This window comes from Peromyscus maniculatus, chromosome 11, assembly GCF_049852395.1.
Source record: "Peromyscus maniculatus bairdii isolate BWxNUB_F1_BW_parent chromosome 11, HU_Pman_BW_mat_3.1, whole genome shotgun sequence".
Taxonomy (NCBI): Eukaryota; Metazoa; Chordata; class Mammalia; order Rodentia; family Cricetidae; genus Peromyscus; species Peromyscus maniculatus.
Window position 1 is genome coordinate 35,652,306 of NC_134862.1, and position 17,120 is coordinate 35,669,425.

General features: G+C 44.7%; 2 protein-coding genes across 20 annotated transcripts in view; both read right to left on the reverse strand.

Moving 5' to 3' along the window:
- The window catches only part of Lypd1 (LY6/PLAUR domain containing 1), a 43,377-nt gene extending 41,647 nt beyond the window's left edge, over positions 1–1,730 (reverse strand). Inside the window, exons 1-2 of one of the 2 annotated variants that reach the window (XM_042258027.2) lie at positions 740–930; positions 568–606 (exon numbers count right to left, since the gene is read on the reverse strand). In XM_042258027.2, the coding sequence (XP_042113961.1) occupies positions 568–606; positions 740–800 (100 nt within the window). In that variant the 5' untranslated portion in view covers positions 801–930. Of the gene's footprint in view, positions 1–8 lie in introns of both variants that reach the window. The other variant, XM_076547252.1, reaches the window with a different exon arrangement.
- A 545-nt stretch (positions 1,731–2,275) lies between these two features.
- Nckap5 (NCK associated protein 5) overlaps positions 2,276–17,120 on the reverse strand; it is a 934,454-nt gene continuing 919,609 nt past the window's right edge. For 4 of the 18 annotated variants that reach the window (XM_076547261.1, XM_076547267.1, XM_042258029.2 and 1 more), the window contains one exon: positions 2,280–3,739. In XM_076547261.1, the coding sequence (XP_076403376.1) occupies positions 3,723–3,739 (17 nt within the window). In that variant the 3' untranslated portion in view covers positions 2,280–3,722. Of the gene's footprint in view, positions 3,740–17,120 lie in introns of all 18 variants that reach the window. The other 14 variants (XM_076547257.1, XM_042258028.2, XM_076547256.1 and 11 more) reach the window with 7 other exon arrangements.

A 17,120-nucleotide genomic window follows, 5' to 3' on the forward strand; every position in this document is an offset into this window, starting at 1 on the left:
AGCCTTACCATGTATGTCTTCCTGGTTGCTCTCCTCCGATCTGGGAGCTTCTCTTTGGACTCCATGTCCAGCGCTCACAATGTGTCCCCTTCCTAGCACCCCATGGATCGTACATAAGCAGAGCACAGATAACTCAGCCTGGGAGGGCCGTCCCCCGCCCCTAGCTGTAGGTTGTCCGGTGTGCCGCTCACCTGTCCGCGTCGTCGCTCTCTTCTTAGGTGGCCACAAACACTTGGTAACTTGAGTGGGTTGGAGGTTTGTCTCCCCCTCTCCCCTCTTGCCTGGCTCAAGGACCCTCCCCACTCCCAGCTCTGCATCCCCGACTGTGTACCCCAAGCAGCTGCAGCTGAGAGTCGTGCCAATCTGCCGCTCTCCTGCAGCGCGGGACTTGGAGAGAGTCCCAGTCTGGCGCCTCTGGGTCTCAGTTTCCAGCACCAAACTCCCGCTGGGTAGCCCCAGCGCAGCGCGGACCCCAGATGGGCGCACTGGGGGGTTAGAGCACGGACGCGCGGCGGAGAGATGGCATGAGCGTGCCTGGCCAGGCTGCTGGCCTCTCCATCTTCTTACCTGGAAGCCAGAACAATCCGCAAAAAGTTGCTGCGATGCCGAGAACCCACATCCTCCCGGATCGGCAGGGCCGGGAGAGGGCAGGAGCATCAGAGACCGAGACCGCAGCGGAGGCGACAGCAGCGGAGGATGTCCGGGCCGCAGCGACTGTAGCTGCCGAGGTTTGCGCTGCTGCCGCCCAGGCGACGGCTGCCACCGAGAGGAGCCGCAGGTGTCGCCCGCGGCGCCCGCATCGCCCGCGCCCGGGGCTCCCAGAGGCTGGTCCCAGGCTCCTCGGGTTCGCGCTCCCTGGGGCGGAGCGCTGCGCCTCCAGAGGAGTTGGCTGCTGTGGCTTGAAGAACTACTGGCGATCCGGAGCACCCAAAAAAGTCTCGCCTCTTCTGCCCCCACCCCTCCCACTCCGGGTACCACGTGACGGCTGCTGAGTTGTGGTGGGGGTGGAGGGCGGGGAAGGCTGGGACTGTCTCTCTACTGTCCCCACCCCCTTCTGCTACCCCTTTAGCCTACCTCCTCCAGTTCCTTGGAAAGGAGAGCCTGCAGGGCTCCGGAGTAGTCATTTATACAGGTTAGGAATACAGAGGTGACTAGGGCGCAGCAGGTGCCGCCAGGCCAGGACCTGTCCTGGGAGAACTCGGAGATCCGAGTGCTGGCCTGGGTCTCGGCACACTGGGATACCCTTCCCTTCCAGGTGCTCTGTTCCCTCCCGGTGCTAACTAGTACCCCTGCAATTGGGTCTCGCCCCACGCAGCCTGGGATCTTCTATCACCTGCCACCCTCTGGGTGACTGTCTGGGATAAGGTGAAAGGGTATTTCCGTGCACCTGGAAAAGTTGCACGGTCGCTAGTTCCCTGGGGTGTCCGGTGCAGCCGCGCCTCTTCCTGGGAGAAACCCACAACACGGGTCACCCCTATCTTCTGGCAGAATGCCTGCGAGTACGATGGTGACCCCACCGCAGGTGGCTCCCTCGGCCAGACCATCCACTCACCGCTGGAGGATGCAGCGACACAACCCTGATCGCCTAGCCATCCTGGCGAGTGGACACCGGGATCTGTGCTTTCTTTCACTGCAAAGCGAATGGGGCTGCCAGCTCCCCCAAGCCATCAGCTATGAGTATACACTCCTTTCAGCGCTCTGCACGCCCAGGACTTGGTCATCAGTTGCCTCCCTCCTACGCCACCAACCCCCACCCCCCTTTCTGACAATGCCAAGCGACCCACCTTGCATATTCCCGGGACACCACGGTGCTATTTTTCCTTCCTGGTGGAGCTTTGCAGAAGGCTGTGCTGTGCAAAGAGCTGGCAACCGAAGCTCTTGGTGCCCCCGCCCCCAACCCCGTGCATTTCTACCCCCACCACCCCGGATTTGGGAGCCTCAGTGGAACCCCCGTGGCTAAGCTTCACCTCTCTCCTGCGGTGCCTCCCGAGGGGAAGTGCTCTCAGGCTGGGCTATGGTCATTTATTTCCCCACCCTGCCAGCAGAGCAGGTCTGGAAGGGGCATAAATGACTTTCTTGTAATTCCTCTGCAGAGATCGGTCCACAGCCGCCTCGGGCTCATTCTCCCCCACCCCCTTCCTTTCATTTCTAGCTGGTTAACTCCTTGGGGAGACGGGGATGCTTTGACCATTACTTGCTTGTCTGCAGTGTGGATCTTAACAATTGTTCGAATTACTGTTACAGGAGCAAAAGGGCCGGCTTATTTATTCCTTCAGGGAAACCTATTCACAGAGCAAGCTCGGGACAGGATTAAGATAATCACGGGACCAATCGCTCCTTGAATAAAGTTCTTTTCTGCTCTTAGAGGATGTGATAGGACTTTTATTCCAAAATGAAATGAAACAAAAGGATTTTTAAAGTCTGAAAGACAAAGATGCTTTACACAACTTGAATTTAGGATAACAAAATCCAAATACAACAAATTGCACAAATAAAATAACACTGGTCATACAATACTCTATAAAGATACAGGTGTGCTAAGGCAACTGCACAAGTCCTAAACACAGCTCTACTCTGCCCGGTCTGCAGGCTTCTGTACAGGAGGAATTATAAATAGTTCACGTCTAGAAAAAATACACGTAACCTTTAAAATAGAATTTATCCTCACATATAAACAGTCTTTAATAGAAAAAAGGATATTAAAAAGTAAGAAATTTTCATAGCACCAACCATTCATTTATTTCTATAAAGTGGATATGGCAAATAGAGTACCCAGATTTTAATTTAAAAAAGCGGGGAGATAAAAAAAAAGTCAACGAACACTCAGAATTGCAGAGAAGTACAATGGAGACGATGGGAGATGCTGGAGGTGAAGCCTGCTAAGACTTGCTCCCCTCTGCACACAGCAGGAGCACTACTGGTAGATGGCATTACAACATCAGTCTTCCTAGTGGCAATTTGGAAATTGGACCACCATTCAAATTTTCAATCAAAATGAGACTCTGAGAGACAGCGATCACCTCAACCCTCTAACTCTTCTGCAGGCCCCAGGTTCAGACTGACACAGTGTACACACGAATGATTTGAGGACCAGGATGATTAACTTCACAAAATCCTTAGGTGGAGTTTTTTTCAAAAATATATTATCAACTTCTAAAACTTAATACATCATTTCAAGAGCATGGCGCCAACTCTCTTTATTGCTATCTTTCTCCCCCTAGAAATATAATTTCTCTTCCCCCAAAATTTACAGCTTTTATACAAATACTCAAAAAAAAAGTGCAAACATTGAGAATTCTCTATCATATTTTGCTTTTAATCCTCATGAAACGCAGGAAGTCGCGGCGGCGATCTTTATCAGTCCACTAGGGGAGTCAACTCGTGTGTGCGGGCTGCCTTCAGCTTCTCTGGAGCCAGTGCTCCCTGCGTGCCCAGCTCTGTGCTCAGGTCTCGCTGAGGGGTGCCCCTAGGCATCATGGGAACCCTGGCTTGCACAAGAGGAGAAGCTGTCGTACAGAGAGTCACTGAGAGACTCCACGTTGTCCACCCCAGGCTTGGCCGAGTCACCCGATGGCGCGTCCGTCTTCCGGCCTTCCTCCTGTCCTTTAACCGTGCTTGGAGACTTCTCTGTTCCTAATAAAATCACAGTATTGCTGTTAAATTTATTGAACGACTCCAGGGAAATTTCAGATAATCTATTCTCAGGATCTTCTTTTGTTTCTTCAACTTGTTTCAGTTCCTGCAATAAAAAGGAGGAAAATATTAGAAACATAATTCTTTGGAAAAAATCAATTTATCCTATCTGATATTCAATTATTGTCGGAATAAAGTACAGTTTAAAGGGACAGAGGGAACCTACAAGTCCTTAACAATCTTTCAGTGTAATTAAATGCAATAATAAAGCTAATTTTAGGGATAAATCAAGACTTTAATCATTTTACTGAGATAAATAGATCTCAATTTGCAAACCAGTTAAGTGCCACTTAATTCATTTTAAATGGATCCATTTGAAATTTGCTCAGGTAAAGTGTCATATTTTTCTTTATCAAAGGTTCAAAGCCCTCTGTTTTCTTAATAAAATTCCTTGCACTTTTTCTGAAAGGGAGACGGATTGAGTTTTAGCCAGAAGTTATAGTTATTCAGGGAGAAAAGGCATAAAATCCCTTAGATTGCCATAAAATTTAAGCACATATTAAGCTTGTTAAGAATATTGTCATGTTTGAATTTTGTCCCTTTTAGGCACCTAAGATATTTGAAGGAGAGCTCCAAGTCATTGACTGCATATTCCAGAAGGGCTAGAGGCATAAAAACCAAATAACGGGTCTGCAGTTTAGTAACCCTTCCCTTCCAGAAGACTCCAGCCATACCATTTTTTTCCCAGGTATTTATGGCCTGTTCTTAATACCCCCCAAGACTCCATAAAATACTGCAGTTATACTAGACAATCATTGTAGGTGCTCTGTACGCATGAGTGTGTTCAGTTGCTCAAGTAGCTTATTCAGGCTGGGGTGAGAACCCAGGGAGGCAGGGACGCCAGAGGCAAAGAGAAGAGTACAGTGGTTACGTCTCTAAAGCATTTCCCATCAACTTTTCTTCTTTGAGGCAAGAATCCCACCTTACCCGGGGAAAAGCAGCCACAAATATGATAGCAAGAGCTACTGCCTGTTCAGCCTCCACTAGGACAAAGACACTTAATAGATTCGATTAGCCTCTCACAAAGCTGCAAGGTAAACATTTCGTTTTGCTTTCTGGCCCATGTGCTACTTTACAAGTTGTATTTCATTTTAGTTGATACATAACAGTCTTACTTATATACAGCACACAGTGTAGATTTCATTCTCGTATAGGATGTGTAATAGTCCAATAATGGTCTCTTGGGCTGGGGAGATGGCTCACTCAGTGTATTACTTCCTTGCAAGAATAAGGACCAATCTAAAAGAAACGGGTGTGGTGGCCCACACTAGCCATCCAAGCGCTTTGGAAGCAGAGAAAGGACATTCTCTTAGCTCCATAGCCAGCCAACCCAGCCTATTTGGTGAGTCCTAAGCTAGTGAGAACCCGTCTTTAGAGAAAAAACACATCCCAAATCCAAAGCAAAACAAACTATATGGACGGTGATAGAGGAATGACTCTTTAGGTTGTCATCTGGCCTCTACATGCATGAACAAAATGTGTACCTATACACACAGGAACACACACACACACACACACACACACACACCATATTTAGTATGTCCATTAACTCAAACTTTAGTTACTGTTGCAAGAAGTCAAAACCCTTTCCTATAGCTATTTGGAAACACACAATACTGCTAACAAAACTCACTTTTCTAGGAACACAAGATCAGAAACAAGGCTCATCCTGATGGTCACTTGGCTGCAGCTTCCCTGCAGGGCAGAGAGTGACATCTGATGTCAGGTTGGCTAAGTGTGGGGGTTTTATGCTTTCTGTTGGTTGGACCTATCCCCTTATGTTAAAAAAAAAAAGACAACAATATCATCATGATTGTTTTTTAAATTTTGTTACCCCAATCTTTCATTTCAATGACCTGTCAAACCATTTTGAATATATGCAGTTTCTTCTACTACCCACACCATGCCCCATATATACGATTATACTGGACTTAGAAAGGCCATGAGGAAACTGATGGAGACAGACAGACAGTCAAGACCTGGAGGTTCTTAAATGCCAAGTACCCAACAGAAAGGAAAAGAGATATGGAAGTGGATGACTTTAATGTTCCAAGGGCCAGTGCTGGGGTTTCTCTGTTCCCCACTGGAGAGTGGGGTCATTTCATAGGAAGATCTGGATGTATGCCTTGAATTAGTGCTCATTTAATTACTCAATGTGCTGAAGTATTACTTGTAGACCTGCTTTTCAATCTTAAATGGTTGCCTGGAAACCATGGTGAGGAACTGGTCCACAGATTCCTAGCTGTGCATAGATGATGATTCCATCATCAGGAAGAACTCAAGCAAGTGTTTTTTAATGTTCTGCCAAGTTTTAGGCCTTTGGTCCCTGCCCCCCTAAATTACATGGCACAATGTTAACAATGGGTGGTGAGTAGGAAATGGTTTGGAGAGATGTCTATCACAAAATATGAGTATGTATTTATATTTAGGTGAATAAAGAGTCTTCAGTACAGTTTCTCATCACCTGGATGTGTTTGTTACTCCTTTTCAAGAAAAACAAGCATTTTTCTCACCTGTGCCTGGTCTATATGGTCAGATTCACTCAACAAAAACTTCTCAGAAAGCTACTCTAAGGCAGATGGAAAGTTTGGATGTAAGGCCACATGGTGAAGTGGGTTAATTAGAGGCCCTGGAGGGGGACAACCTGAGTGTGTCAGCTAGAGCCTGGCTGTGCCACCAACATCCTCCTTCAGGTGTGAATGGTGACAGGTGGACCTTGTTTAAGCACTGAGGAAAATCTAGAACACAGCTGCTTACAGCTTCTCACCACACAGCAGCTGCTTCATGCACCTTTTCTTCAGTGGTACAGTTGCTGGGAAGTACTGCTGTAAAACATGATCCCTCCTGTGTCTGTAGACAGCCCCAAGGAAACTCATTAGGGCACCACACACACACACACACACACACACACACACACACACACACACACACACACCTCACATCACACACACATCACACATACACACTACATACCACACACACACATATCACACATACACACACACACCCCTCACATCTCACACACACACACACACATACACACACCTCACATCACACACACACCACACATACACACCCCTCACATCTCACACACACACATACACACACCTCACATCACACACACACCACACATACACACTACATACCACACACACACATATCACACACACACACACACACACACCCCTCACATCTCACACACACACATACACACACCTCACATCACACACACACCACACATACATACTACATACCACACACACACCATATCACACACACACACCATACACACACACACACAAACACCACATCACACAAGACTACACACACACCACAAACACCACATCACACTCACACACCACACACACACCACACCACACATACCACATACACGTACACACACACCACACACACGCCACAAACACATACATAAACACATCACACACACACACACCACACATACACCACAAACACCACATCACACACACAAACACCACATCATACACACACATCACACAACACACACACACACACACACACACACACACACACACACACACACACACACACACACACGATTATCAGTCCATGACAGTGGTTCTCAGAGTTTACTCTCTAGACTCGCAGCAGCCATTGGAACATCAAGGAGCTTGTTGGAAATGCAGTCCCATGGTGTTCACCCAGACCTGCTACATCAGGAATCTGGGGCCCTGCCACTTGTTTTAAAGAAGCTCAGAGTGCGATTCTGACCCATGCTCAATATGCAATATAGACATGTGCTGGCTGGTTTATGTCAACTTGACACAAGCTGGTGTCATCAGAGAGCAAGGAGCCTCAATGGAGAAAATGCCTCTGTAAGATCAGGCTGTAGTCAAGCCTGTAAGACATTTTTTTAATTAGTAACTAATGGGGGAGGGCCCAGACCATTGTCAGTGGTGCCATTCCTGGGTAGGTGGTCCTGGGTTCTATAAGAAAGCAGGCTGAGCAAGCCATAAGGAACAAGCCAGTAAGTAGCACCTCTCCATGGCCTCTGCATCAGCTCCTGCTTCTAGGTTCCTGCCCTGTGTGAGTTCCTGCCTGACTTCCTCCAATGAAGAACAAAAATATGGAAGTGTAAGCTGAATAAAGTCTTTCCTCCCCAACTCGATTTGGTCAGGGTGTTTTATCACAACAACAGGAATCCTGACTAAGACAACACAAGTATGAAAGCTTTTAAAATAAAAGAGTGGGAGCTGTAGAGATGACTCAGCTGTTAAAGGCTAGGCTCACAACCAAAAATAAAATATAAGAATGGAAAGAAGAAACAAGCTATGTATGTATGTATGTATGTATGTATGTATGTATGTATGTATGTATGTATGTATATGTCGATCTATCTCTAGAATCTACCTAAATTGTGTGTCTACCATCTATCTGTCTGACTCTGTTCATACTGCTTATGGAGAGAAGGTAAACATGCCTTCTCATTGTGAAGTGGATGAAATGTGAGTTCTCACTGTTAGCTCCACACCACTGGTGCAAGCGACAAGAAGGGCCACTCTTCACCTGGCCTCACAATGGGAGCCCAGGAAGTGGTGAAGACAGTATTCAGGAACATGGGCTGTGTCTAACATCAGAAACGTGGGTCCAGAGTTTTTTATTTAGAAGGTGAGAAATCTAGGGACTGCTTGCATTAATTAAAAATTCTATGCTTTTTAATCACTTGCTCATAAGGAAAAAAAAAAAAGAAGAGTGGCAAAAAACAAATAAAAACTCCACCTGCACACCAGCCGGCAGTATCTGCCGTATCTGAGCTGGAGGATCAGGCGTCATGCTGTGTGTCCTCTTCTACACGTCTATTTTTTGGTCTATGTTTTATTGGTCCACATTTATGGCACATAGTGATGGGTTTGCATGGAGACATTTTCACGGAGGCGTACCTTTCCCTTTGACCACCCCAGACCTCCCTTTCCCCCCATCTCCCACGATTTCTGTCCTGTCCTCCAGTCTTATTTCTGGTGGGATCTGTGGGGTCTCATGGATAGGAGGATCATATCATCTGCAAATAGGAACAATCTTACAGCTTCTTTCCCATTCATGTCCTTTTATTTCCTTTTCTTGTCTTACTGCTCTAGCTAAAGGCTTCAAGCATTGTGTTGAATATGCGTAGAGAGAGTGGGCACCTTTGTCTTAGTCCAGATTTTAGAGGGAAGTTTAAGTTTTTCCTTACTTAGTACTGCATGTTGAGGTTGGTAGCATTTACTTATTACTTAAGATACATTTTATTTTTAATTATGTTATGTGTGTGCATGTGTGTACAGGTACCCAGGGAGGCCAGAAAAAGGTGTCTGATCCCCTGGAGCTGAAGTTACAGACAGTTGTGAAACACTAAATGTGGGTGCTGGTAACTGAACTCAGCAGCAAGGACCCTTAACCACTGAGTCATCTCTCTAGTCCCTCGATCTATCATTTATATTTAACAGTGTTTGTTTTATGAATTGGGCATGCCAATGTTTGGTATGTATATGTTTAGAATTATTTTATTCTCTTGATGAATTATATTTTTAACCACTGTGAAGTGATATTCTTAATCTCTGCTAATTCAGCAATTAGTCAGATACCAATGTGGCTACACCTGCTTTTTCCTAGTTTCATCACTTAGAATGCCCTTTTCTATTGTCTTACTCTAAGTCTGTATGGATATTTGCCAGTGAGGTGTGTTTACTGAAGGTAACAAGTACATGGATCCTGTCTTAACCCTAACTGCTACTTCTTACCGTTTGATTGGAAATTTGAGGTTATTAACATTATTATCTTTACTATTGATCAAATTTTCTAATTTGTCTACCTTGTCCCCAATCCCATCTTCCATCTGATCGTTTCTGTTTGTAAAGATTTCCACTGAGGTTTTATTTTAATTGAGCTTCTCATTTCCGAAATTTTAGTTTGAAGTTTTCAGCATTTCTGTTACTTTACTGGATCTCTTTTTTCATGTCCTGTGTTCATACTGCACTGTTTCAACTGTTTCACTGCACTGTTTCATTCTCTTTGAATTCACTCAGTGTATTTCATGTTCTCCTTGAAATTGTTTGATGTTCTTTTACATTCCTTTGACTGCTTAGGTTTCATCTAATTTGCTGTTATTGGAATCCATCACTACAGGATTGGTAATTTAGAGAAGTCTTGTTTTTGGTTTTTCATGTTTCTCCGCTGGGATTTGGACTCTGGGATTAGGTCATTGATTTGATGCTTTTTTTTTTTTTTTTTTTTTTTTTTTTTTTTTTTTTTTTAGCACCTGTGGGTTTTTAGTTGGTGTTTTCTGCAGTGTTCAAGTGTGGCTTGGTTCTTGAGGTGTCCTTCAGTCCCTAAGCCCTCAGCCCCACACACCCTGGGCACTGGCATGATCTCCAGCATCTCTCTGAAAATTCCCTGCAGAAGCAATGCAAGGGATGGAGAGGCTTAAGAGGCTTTGGTTGCTTGGGCTATTTGCATTGTATGAGCATGCATGTTTTGCTGTATTCCAGTTCTGCTCCCTCCCTGTAGCATCCATGCAGCTCTGTGGTTCGTCGGGTCTGCTGCTCATGGTGGGGGAAGAAAAACCTGTGACGTTCATATAGATGTGACTGGGAAAGTATTTTTTTTTTTTTTTTTTTTTTTTTTTTTTTTTACTCTCCTTGACTGAGCAGTTTAACTGCAGAGTTCATTCTAGATCTGCAACCTTCTTGTTTCAGGGGAACAGACAGAGTCCTGGGACAGTGGCACCGAGTAACTTCCCATTATTTGTTTCATGTTGTTTGTGGCTCTGCCATCCCAAACTTTGTCTTTGTCCTGGATATCTTCCTTTCCTCTTTGTTTATGGAACAGGATGCATGGGTGTATTAGTACTTTCTCATTGGGACCGTCAGCTGGGTACTATCTTGTCAGATGCCATTTATCTATAAATGTTTGAAGCCACATTGGCTTTCCATTTAAATACAAGGAGTGGTTGTGGTCAAACAGGAAGGTGTTCATGATCTGCTTGGCAAATGGTAACAAAATAGTGTGGCTGTCACACACTAACCCCAGCGATGACAGCTCACGTTAACTGCAGTAGACACTAAGGACATTGAAAGGATTATCACTTTCCAATTATTACCTTTTACCTTTTCTTGTCTTTCATTCATGCATTTTATAATCCTTTCTGTACACATGATATGTGTATATGTATGTGCATGTATGTGTGTGTGAGAGTTCAGGTGCATACATGCCACAGCGGGTGTATAAAGTCAGAGGACTACCTTGGGTACCAGTCCTCTTTGCCTTCTACCTTTCTGAAGACAAGGTCTCTGCTCACTGCTGCATACACCAAGGTTGCTGGATCACAAGCTTCTGAGGACTGCCCTAGTTCAGCTTCCTATTTCACCACAGGAGTGCTGGCATTACAGACATGCTCTACCCTGTCTGGCTTTTAAAGGCTCTGGGGATTCGAAAACACATCCTCAAGCTTGCATAGCAAACACTTTACCCATGGCACCCATTTTTCTAGCTCTATTGGTTTCTTTATTTATTTGAGATAAGGTCTCAAACTGTAATCTAGTTGGGCCTGGGACGCACTATACAGCCCAGGCCGACCTCAGACTTGCTCTGATTCTATTCCCTCAGCTTCCGGAGTAGTGAGAGTTTCAGTAATAAGCCTGGTTCCCAAATTGCTTCAATGTGGAGGCTCTCATTAGCATCTCCATTTATCGCCGTGAGGCTTGAGGAGGTGTAGGAACTCACTTAAGGTCCTGCTGTAGTACTGTTCGAGTATAGCAGTGTGCCTGCAGAGCCCAGGATCTTAACCTTCACCTTGAGAAGGCACTTAACAAATATCAGTCAACTGTGTCTTTGAGAGTAACACCTAAAATAAAAACTATGGGGCTGGTGATAGGGGTTAACAACTAAGAGCAAATACTGTTCTTGCAGAGGACCACAGTTCAGTCCCCAGCACCCATGTCAGGTGGTTTACAACAGCCTATAACTCTAGTTCCTGAGGATCTGACATCCTCTCCTGGCCTCCTTGGAAGCTGTATTCATGTGTACAGATACACACACACACACACACACACACACACACACACACACACACACACTTATATACATACTTAAAAATAATATAAATAAAAATAAGAATTACAGAACAATAATGATGAGCCCAGCACAAATCAGTGCTCAACGAGAATTCTGTCCATTCCATCGAATGCCCCGTTCCTTCACATGTGTTGTATTTCATCAGAATTAAAATAAAATTATTGTATTAAATTTGTCTCCTATAGGTGGCAACAGCTGTATGAGTGACTTTCTTGTTGGGGCTTTTTGTTGCACTTGGGAACAAGAGCAGAGCTGAGCAGGAGCAGGAGGACATGATTTCGGGCTAGAAATGAGCATCTTTGCACACTCACAGCATATTTTCTTCTCTTCTGTGCAAACACAGGCTTCTTAGTGGTAATCCTAGCGAGGAACTGTGAGGTACGCTCCAAAAATCTCTTGAGAATCACACTGCAACTAATTTAATGCCTTGTTGTCAAACAGTAATCAATCAAACCAATTTACTGTATGGCTGACTTGGCATAAATAATCTCACGGTTATGATTCCCAGAGGATACTCCACAAGAGAGGGTACTCTTGGTCCTATTTTGAAGGGTAAACAGACTTAAGACACAGTAAAGAAGTGGGCGAGTATTCCAGTATGATCCCATGTAACAGGCGCCTGCTGTCTTTGTACACTGGTTGCTCGTCTACTTCCGGTCAATATATGTCATGAGAGTCTGTCTCTCGGTCTAGTAGATTCTGTAGTGGACAGACCTGCTGTAAAGCTGGAGACAGAGAAGGAGATGTGACAAAGAGATGCTCAGTGACCCAATCAGACTCTCAGACCTGTCAGCACAGTAGGTGGGAAGAAAGAACTTTATTTCCAAACAGGTTCCCCTTTAGGTTCTTCTCATGGAGCTCTAATATCAACATAGACGGCAAGGGAGGCCAGAGCCGACTGTGCCCTACACAGGATACTTACGGAACCTGTGGTTTGCACAGATTTAAAATTCAGGTGAAATTTGACCTGGAAATTTAGTTTGCTTGTTTTTTGTTTGTTCAATTGATTGATTTTTGTTTGTTTGTTTTTTTACACAGACACACATAGTATATGTTTTCACTGTCAATGATACTCATGAAAGAAATTTTGCCTAGAGCAACACTGATAATGTTAGGAAGGATCAATTAGGAGGAGAGACAAGCTCTTGCAGAAGATGTGAGGATATTTGAGGAAAGACCCCAAAACTCAAGGAATTAAACCAGCAAAAGATATACATTTATAGCTATATACCTATACCTACCAATGGAGCTATCTATCTATCTATCTATCTATCTATCTATCTATCTATCTATCTATCTATCTATCTATCTATCTATCTATCTATCATCTCCCTATCCATCTATCATCTGTATTGATCTATCATCTGTCTATCTACTACTATCTACTATCTATCTATCTATCTATCTATCTATCTATCTATCTATCTATCTATCTATCTATCTATCTATCTATCTATCTATCTATCTTTCCATCCATCATCTATGTCTACCTATCTCTCTATCCATCCATCCATTCATCCACCTACCTACCTACCTACCTACCTACCTACCTACCTACCTCTACCTATCTGTGTATGCTAATGTCCACTTCTAAGAGATGCACATTAAGTTTTATAGCTAGAAACTCCTGCCCACAGTCAGAGAGAAATACACAGTAAACTTATGAAACAGCAAAATGAATCATCATTCTATGATTAAGGCTACTATTTCATCATTTCAAATAAATTTTCATTGTAGAGTTTGTCTTAAAGGTATTGGTTCTCATGCCTACTGTAAAATGTCAGAAAGCTACTCAAAGCTGCTGGGGGAATTCAAATTGAGCTTCTTTCCTCAGATGAGCACTAACTCAGCATCAGAGTCCTTGGCCCAAATTAGCGCAAACAGGGTCTTAATTAACATTCCGAGTCTCTTAGTTCTCTACTGCTATAGAGAATCACTGCCAATCATCCCAGGAAAACACATGGTAGGCAAACAGCCAAACTTACAAAGTATTTTTACTATGTGTCAAGTGCAGAGTGACTTTATTGCATGAATTATCTCATTTTATCCTTAAAGCGATCCCACGAGAGAGTCCGATTATCAACCCCATTACACAAATGGGAAAATACAGACAGAGAGGTCTAAATACTAGTCCAAATATGCATGGTTAATCTGCCAGAGAGTCAGGAATGGAGAAAAGGCATGCAGAATACAGAATGCATCAGTACACATTGAGCAGGTATCTGGAACCTAGTATATGACTGCTGACAGTGTGCTAATTAGCTATGTAATCCCTCTGACACTCTGGTTCTTTACATTAAAGTTCTTTCTGAATCTCCCCACTCTAAAAAGCGCTGGAGAATTAATTGGTTGTCCTGTATGCATCTATTACTGGCTCAATAAACAACCTTGACATTCTTCCTCCCCATCTTAGTTCTCGGGGACTTGAAAAAGAAGAGTGAAAGGCTGACAGTTGACTCCAATATCAACTTTCTTACTGAGAAAGCATCAACTGGAGAATGAGGTTCCCGTCTGTAAAGAAGTGAGCTCCTCACTTTGGTGGTGAGAAATAATGAGCTTCCTTGGCAAGCACAAGTACTCGACTTCCATCTCCAGATCTACTGAGAAAAGCTAGCTAGGGTGGCACCTGCCCATAATCCAGCTCTGAAGAGGAGGAGGAAGGATCCCTGTAGCCCACTAGCCAGGCAGCCCGGCACAATCATAGAGCCCCAGGCTTAGTAAAAGACCCTGGCTGAAAAATAAAGACAGAGCAAATGAGGAAGAAACTTGAGGTTGACCTCTGGCCTCTACATACATGTGTGCACACACGCCCACAGACAGACAGACAGACAGACAGACACACACGCACACAGGGGTGGGGGGAAATGAGGCATCGTAGCTGGCATCTCTGAGATGGGGAGTGAACTTTCCCATAAACCTCATATCACATGCAATCAAAAAGAATGTGTGCTTCTGATAGCTAGCCCAACCTGAGAGAGATGAAGGGAGGTCCTTCTGTGCACTACCAGAGCCTTTCTGTATAGATGGATTTGTCTTTAGGCCACCAGCTTATAAAAACAAAATGGAGACTTATTAATTATGAAAGCTCAGCCTGGAGCTTAGGTTTGTCCCACTAGCTCTTATAACTTAAAGTAATCCATTTATATCAATCTATGTTTTGCCTCATGGCCTTTTACCTCTCTTCCATCTTGCACTTCCTGTTTCTTCTCCGTGTCCTCTGGCATCTCTCCTGTGCCTAGAATCATCTCTTCTTCTCTCTCTGTCTAGAAGTCCTGCCTAACCTCTTTCTGCCTAGCCATTGGCCATTCGGCTTTTTATTAAGCCAATCAGAAGGCACCTTGGGAAAGACACACCTTCACAGTGTCCAAAAAGATCATCTCACCACCACGTTTGCGTTTCCTGAGATTGCTAATGAACTGAGTCACTCTTTCCTTCCCTGCTGAGAAGTGCATGAGGAGCCCAGACACAACAGGCTGGAAGGGGCGTCCTCAGCAGCTCTCTTCATTTGGAAGAACACACCCAATCTTAGGAGACTATGTCACCATGGTGCCCTTCCACCACTAGGGCTTTGTTCTGAGCTCACGATGTGGGTCAGGCTGGCCTTGACTTTGCTCTGTAGCCCAGGGTGGTTTCAAACTTGTAATTATCCTGCTTCAGCTTCCCAGGTACTGAGATGATAGATATGGACCCCACTGTGCCTGGCTCTTCAATGCAGACTTGAACCAAATCGTCATGGCCACATTGGGGCCAAGAAGACGAAGTTAATTCAGGGGCTATGGTGAAATGGGTTGGGCAGAGAAGCCTCTCTGGGTGTAGACACAGGAGGGAGGTGACTCAGCAGATGTGGAAGAGAAGCGAGCTTCCATCGGGAAGCAGGTAGGTCAAGTGAAGGAGGCCGCCTAAGCCAGGGCTTTGGCTTTGTATTATTTCTCCTTTCTTTTGCTAGGATGAACTATCTGTCAAGAAGCAACAGTTTAACTCATGGTTTGAGGGGATACAGTCTGCCATGGCAAGACAAGTATTGTAGCAGGAGCAGAAAGCCTCTGTCTATATTGCCTCTGCAATAGCAGACAGGAAGCATCCCTGGGCTATAAAGCCTCAAGGCCTCTCTCCCAGTGATCCCCTTCCCCCTGCAAGTCTCCAAAGGTTCAGTAGCCTTTTCAAATCAGTGCTCCCAGCTGGGGATCAAGGGCTCGAACACATAAGCCTATGGGGCCATTTCATATTCAAACAGCAGGACAGACAGACTTGTAGCTGAAGGTGCACAATTGTTCCCCACCTTGAGCACTGGGAAGAGAGACTGTGTAGAGCTTTGTCATCCTCTCATGTGGATGTCCATTTTAAGTGACATTTAAGATGGGCAGGCCCATCTCAAGAGTAGCAACGCAGCAATTTCTCCTGGCTCAGAGGCACTAGTTAATCGGTTCCATAATGTCCATAATGTCTCTTGTGCCATGTTCCTGGTGGAGCTACCTTCTGACTGAACCATAAAAACAGGCAGCAGGACCTTTGGTGGGCACTAGAGACCCTCCATGCTCTCCTCAAGAGTTGTGGTGTTAACCCCGTTAACCTGGTCAGATTCCAGCACAGATAATTACCCTCTGCTGGCACTGCATCCCTTCTATTAACTCAACTAGACACATGACTTCACTTGCTCTCCTGAAAATTTAATACGACCCGCTATAACAGGACCCTTCTCTCCATTCAGCCCCAGGCAGGGATCTGTGACTCAGTACTTTGGGGGCACTCTGTTTCATTACTGGGGTCTTGCAAATTTTTTAGAATCTCCTGGGCAAACTGGTTTTATTAGGTGAAAGAGTAATTTCCAGCTGAGATGTGCTTTTATGACTAAATTAACTCCATTGCTGTCTTTAATTGTGATCAATGGTTTTCAATGACCTTTACAGGAACTCTTGAACCCAGAGTGAGGAAAAAAGAATTTGTAAAAAAAAAAAAAAAAAAAAAAAAGGGAACTGGAGGGGCTTGAGATTGCTAGAGAATGGTACATCTCATGGAAATGGAGGGATGGACACCAGAAAGAGACAAAGGCCACAGAGCCATGTAAAGGCAAGAGAAAAGGACTGACGAAAAGGTATTTTGTAAAGAGATGGTTTCCTAGCTTGTTTTCCATTGCTCTGATAAATGCCATGACCCCAATAAACTTGGGCAGTAAAAGGTTCATTTGGTCTGCATGTTCTGATTACAGCTCATCACTGACAGCAGTCAGGGCAAGAGCCAGGGAGGAAAGCTGCTTACTGGCTTGTTCTCCAAGGCTTGCTTTCTTGTATAACCCATGATCATCTGTTCAGGGGCAGCACCAACCACAGGGCCAGGGTCCT